We start from the raw sequence: 6,068 nt of genomic DNA on the forward strand, positions 1-6,068 counted from the left end.
AGGGCGATCAGATATGAACTATCTCTATTCACCAATTAGGGGGGGCTAAGCCTTCCCGAGGCTCTTATACGCGCTGCCTCCGTAGAACTGGTCTGACAATACTAGTTTGACCGGGTTGAAAGGTCAATTATTTCGAAATGTTTAAGATAAAAATCTCATGTGGCAATAAGACCTTGTTAACCTTTCAGCCTTTTGGTTTTTCAACAACCAGTCAATTGAAAATGTGGTTAGCGTGCAGAACTATGGACCTGTGAGGCCTTCGTTCGTGGGTGCGTTATAAGAGTAACGGTCCAGTTCCACTATTCGGTCAGACAAGAGTAGCCCAGGAGTTGGCGGTGGGTACTGCTCACGATTTGCCTTTCCTCTAGCCTTGCACAAATATCCGAAGTGAAAATGTGAAGAATTTCGAAGTCGTTAATCTCCAAATCAGAGACTTCTTCATATTCCATTCACTACCCCTGGGTGTCCACGTTTGTTTGTTTGTTTGTAATTAAGCACAAAGCTACACAATGGGCTATCTGTGCACTGCCCACCACGGGTATCGTAACCCGGATTCTATCGTTGTAAGTCCGCAGACGTGCCGCTGTGCCACTGGGGGGCGGTGTCCACGTTCTGCATCATAGTGAGTTGAGCCGTTTAATGTTACAACATTCACTGTCAAGAACAATTACCTGAAATCAATCCATATGGACATACATACAAGATCTTAGCAGTAATTATAAGGATTAATTTATCTATTGAACTTCGCGAGGTCTACCTGTGACAGAAGACCTTAATTTAAACCTAGAGAACACCACCCACCGCCAACTCTTGTGCCAGCCTATGCAAATAGTAGGATTAACCAGCACATTATAACGTACCAAGGGCTGAAAGAGCGATCACGTTCAGTGAAAAGATTTGAACTCACGACCCAAAGAGCACTCCTAACCCTAGTGGAATTAATTAGTAAAGGTTGTAATTAATTCCACTAGGGTTAGGGGTAAAGGTTGTAATTAATTCCACTAGGGTTAGGGGTAAAGGTTGAATAAACTGACTTTTGTTCGACAATGGGACGCGAACCATGCACCCTTGAGATTCAAAAGTCCGGACACGTCCCTGGCCACGCCCGGTTCAGTTATTAAAGGAACGGGGTTTCTTTACTTTTGTTGGTGTAAAATGGTTCATGTTTGTTTGTTTTTTTGCCAGGATGTGTTTAACGTTTATAAAGTAACTTCAACAACAGCATTTCCCAAACTGGAGGCCGCGAGTCATGTCCGAAAGTTCATGAAAAAATATGATTAAAAAAAAAGCATTTTTTAGTAAAACTAAATCAACACGAATTAAAACACGTAATTTTGGAATACAGTTTTTCGTATACACGATCATTATCATTAATAGTACAAAACAAAAATCACCGATAGGTTTGGGGTCCGCGAATTTTATTTTATTTTTTCAATTAAAAGGGGTCTTCGGGTTATTAAAGTTTGATCTGCACTGTGCATGACTAAGTAGGTGCATTTGTATGGTATGCTGATACATCTTAAAAATAAGTAAAAATGCTTTTCAATAAAATTGTAAAAACTCGAAGAACTTACCTCATCGGAAAGATGTTGATATTTTTCCGAAAGTTTCTGGGTGTAACTTCTCAGATCTGCGATCTCCGTCTGGAGTTGCTCTACGGACGCTGTATTCTTCTCGTGGACAGTTTGAAGAGATTCCGTTTTTTTTTGAAGAGCGTCATAATCGGATCTGAGTAGTGCCACGGTTGTTTCGAATGTCTGCCAACGACTGAACGACACAGAGATATTAAGAGACGCGGCCAGCTCTCTCATCTCTGCCCGGAGCTGTTCTACGGTCTTCTGCAGCCACTTGTTAGTTTCTTGGTTCACTCGGAGGGGAGCCCGGTCCTGTTCTCTGTCGGCTCGCAAACTCTCCAAATCTTGCTGGAGTCGGCGAATCTCTGTCCGCAGAAGTTCTGTCTCCAGCCTCAAATCTCCGGCTTCTTCTGTGACTCCAACTTCTCTCTCTTTGACCGCGACCACGTCTGCCAGGTCTTGTTGAAGCTGTCGCAACTGACCTTCTAACTTCCTGAAAACTCGATGTTCTCTTTCGAGGTTACGCACTGTCTCACGTCTGTGACTAGGCATAACACGGCGCTGTTGAAAAAGCCTGCGTTTTTCATTAAATCGACCATTTGATAACGTAACGGATGGTTTTGTGGGAGCTTCCAATATTTCGGGATTTGAGGACTCAAAATTTAGAATTGAAGAGGTAGTCAGGGGCGAAGTTTCGGAGATATCTAGTTGACCTACACGTTCCTCTAATCTTTTAATGATAATTTGGTCTTGATGGCGCGACTCGCACAAAGTCTCTACTTCCGATTGTAGTTGTGTTAAGACGTCGGTGAGACTTGTCAGGTCAGTTGGCATTTGAGTGTTTGAAGAACAAGAAATGACTTGGAAGAGTATGCAGACACTTGCCAGCGTTTTAGTTAAATACATTGCCAGACTGTTGAAGTTGAATGATTTGATTTTATTGTTCTACATAAAAACTTACCTGATTAATTAAAATCATTACATTAAGTTGTACTAATTTCTTGCTCTTATAAACCCCTAAATAATTTTTGCTGAATCCTTCTGGAATCCTCGCGTGGTTGTAAGCTCGTGAAAACTTAGCCTAACTGCCAAACTCGAGCAATGACGATACGCGAGGCAAGACAGACCGTAAAACTAGAAGGTTCACCTAAGGGCTAGAAGAAATACTAGGCACATCTGCCGAAGGGCGAGCAAACACCCTACTTTTGAATAAGGTTCTCCCCGTATGATAGCAGCTGCTCAGCGCCCTCCTCGGTACTAGTCGTATGCGCATGCGTTCGTTACGAAAGTTTTTATTCATTTTCGTTGCATCTCTCAAGTCGCTCTTTGTCACGTATGACCGAAACAACTTGTTTTAATTATTTAAAATATGAGTGTGCTTAAGTTTGTGTTCTAATCAGGAGGGAAGGGGGGATGTTAAGTCATCTGCGTTACACTTAATATATTATTTGATTGTTTTTTATTCAACTTGAAGTTGTTTTCTTACTGCAAAGCTCTACAACATTAGTTATGTACACTCTTTCCACCGCGGGAAATCGAACCCCGATTTTTAGCGTTGTAAGTTAATAAACTTATCGTTGGCAAACTATGGAGGGAGGGAGGCTAAAATTGAAGTAATCCGGTGCTAATGTTTCGAGTAATTACTCTCTTTGAGGTTGAGGTAACTTCGAGACCTGAATATAATGAGTGTTTGATGGTAGTATTTACTGCCCACGCCTTAGATTCACGCAAGAAATGTAGTAAATACTTATCTCGTGACTGTTATACTCACTCTTGAATTACAAATTTGGTGAGGTAATATTCGAAATTTTATATTAACAAATTATTACCTCTCTCATCTCACACCTCAAGATTACTCTGACACGCCATGATAATTTTAATTTTATTTCATTATTTTATGGTTGATACCTATAACCATTTTTCTCTATTTCTCGTGATATTAGAAGTTAGCTAATTGAACAATCAATATTTTGGAGTTACCGATGAGGTCCATATGGACCCCCATTGTGTTTTTAAGCACGTTTTTTTCTAAACTTTTCACCCACCAAATTGATTGTGTATCCAGGACTTAATTAATCACAGAAGAAAAAACAAAAAATACCTTTAAAACTGGAATCCTTCCACGTTTTTGATCACCTATATCTTATTTTCTTATACATTCGACCGCCGTTAGGTATTTGTATCTGAATGTTGAATAATACCCTAAGATTGACCTTTGGCCTGAACTAAAGTGACCGCTCACACACTCTGACCGTTATCGATTTTGCTGTGGAGCGTTGAACAAAACGTGTTATAAAATTGGCCCAAAAAATGAAATTTGGTTAATTTGGGGTTGGGATTTTGAAACGCTAACGTATTACGTTTGTTTGTTGTTGTTTTTTTCGAAAAGTATTAACTTATACAAGGAAATATGACGTCATTGGAAACTAAACATGCGCTAGGAAATATGATGGTATTAAAAAATAAAGACTCAACATTGGAGGGAGCTTTGTGACAGTGTCCGTATTCTTATTAAGAGTTGTGAATTTTAAGTTTTACGAAAGTTTCGAACTTCTTCAAGCTACACGAGGGCTGTGTGGAGCAGTTCGTAATTGTGAAGTAACACACGAGGGCTGTGTGTAGCAGTTCGTAATTTTGAAGTAACACACGAGGGCCGTGTGTAGCTAGTTTCAGCCTATCTTGTGTGATCGAATCGTTGGATTTTATTATCACGAGCATAAATAAGAACTGCATAATTTAAAGTGTGGTAGCTTAGTTGGTTCAAACCAAAGCTGAGAACTGCATAATTTAAAGTGTGGTAGCTTAGTTGGTTCAAACCAAAGTTGAGAACTGCATAATTTAAAGTGTGGTAGCTTAGTTGGTTCAAACCAAAGTTGAGAACTGCATAATTTAAAGTGTGGTAGCTTAGTTGGTTAAAGCTGCAGTAACCAACTTGGTTGAGTTGTTAAAAAGTGCACTATTAACAGTAATTAGGGAGTTAAAGTGCCTTAGTAACCGTAACTAGGGGGTTACATTACCTTATTATAACTAACTAGAAAGTTTCAGTGCGTCATTAGGAGTAATTAGTGGGTTACAGTGACGTAATAGCAGTAAGTGGGGAGTTAGTGTCCTATTAGCAGTAATTAGGGGGTTACAGTGACTTACGAGCAGTAAATGGAATTGAACCTTTAATTCGGATAGCAAAAGCGCTTGCTTAGCTTATGGGGGCGGGGGTTTACCAGATTTCACCCCACGAGATTTTTTACCCTTGTACGTGTCGAGACATATTTCGTCATGTTAGTAATGCAACGCTCTCACTACGTTGTCATATGCCACAGACGTAGCGTGATAAGTGTGTATAACTGTTACCTTAGTTACAAAGGAATCACGAGATGGAGAGCTTCCTGTGGCGCTACCAACATGGGGCGTTTTACACACGTGTCCCAGTCAGTAGGGTACGGCAGCTAAACGGGCAAATGTGACGTCCGTTTTTTCCTTGTTATTGGTCTAAGACTGATCATTTCTGAGCTGAAGGCGGTTAAAATCATGTTGATCGTAGAAATCTGGGTTGGCCTAAAAGCGCAGTGTTTATACTATCAAAAATAAACTTTTTGCTGGCTGTCTTTACGTACGTATGTTCAAACATTATGAGCTTGTTATACTTTTGTAGAGTTACAATATTAGAATACTAATTATTTCCAGTAACGTTCTCTACCTCTATCATTACTCTTCTTAACTGTAGGTGTGCTTTTCATCGAGGCTGTAGTGTCTCTGAGTGAAGTAAATAAGTACACATTCTTTCCCCCACGCTTCAACTTCAAGTAGTGTACAGTTTTTAACGTCATCACAACATACTGTGATTAACTCCGATATTTCTGTTGAGGCTTTGGTTTGAACCAACTAAGCTACCACACTTTAAATTATGCAGTTCTCGGCTTTGGTTTGAACCAACTAAGCTACCACACTTTAAATTATGCAGTTCTCAGCTTTGGTTTGAACCAACTAAGCTACCACACTTTCAATGGCGCAGTGCTCAGCTCTGGTTTGTGTATCTTTCAGCAATCGGCTTGAAAAGGTCGGGACCCTCTTACTGTTTTTGTGGTAGGAAATTCTGAATTCAATATTGGACAACGGATAAGTAAGAAGTTTTAATCATGTTGACAAATGAAATCAGCAAAATTTGAAGTCAACGGCGTTGTCTCTGATCGCGAATAACTGAGAGATCGAAAAAACCCTTAACACTCGTGTAAATATTAATACAGCACAAGACTGGGCATACTGTGGCACGAGTAAGCAGATGGTACATCAAGATGGACATGAGAAAGAAATACTGGCGGGATTTAATCATCTCTATTCCCTCTCATGGTGGTTGTTTACTTCCCAACAGCCGGCTTTCCTTTTTATCTCGGGTCATGGAAGGAGGCAGCTGAGGCAATGGGGAAACAAACAAGGTTTAAAGACCTTTACTTGCACATCGTGTCCGTTATGAAATACCCCAGTCAAAATAACGGGATT

At 40.2% G+C, this 6,068-nt stretch overlaps 1 protein-coding gene across 1 annotated transcript; it reads right to left on the bottom strand.

Moving 5' to 3' along the window:
• Positions 1-1,158: 1,158 nt before the first annotated feature.
• Positions 1,159-2,695, bottom strand: LOC111089836 (FK506-binding protein 15-like). The gene is made up of 2 exons (XM_022402995.1): positions 1,575-2,695; positions 1,159-1,233 (listed from the first exon to the last, which is right to left on the bottom strand). The coding sequence occupies exons 1-2, from the start codon at positions 2,478-2,480 to the stop codon at positions 1,213-1,215; spliced, it is 927 nt and encodes a 308-aa protein (XP_022258703.1). The 5' UTR covers positions 2,481-2,695; the 3' UTR covers positions 1,159-1,212.
• Between the last annotated feature and the right edge of the window lie 3,373 nt (positions 2,696-6,068).

Source organism: Limulus polyphemus, unplaced genomic scaffold (genome assembly GCF_000517525.1).
Source record: "Limulus polyphemus unplaced genomic scaffold, Limulus_polyphemus-2.1.2 Scaffold7542, whole genome shotgun sequence".
Taxonomy (NCBI): domain Eukaryota; kingdom Metazoa; phylum Arthropoda; class Merostomata; order Xiphosura; family Limulidae; genus Limulus; species Limulus polyphemus.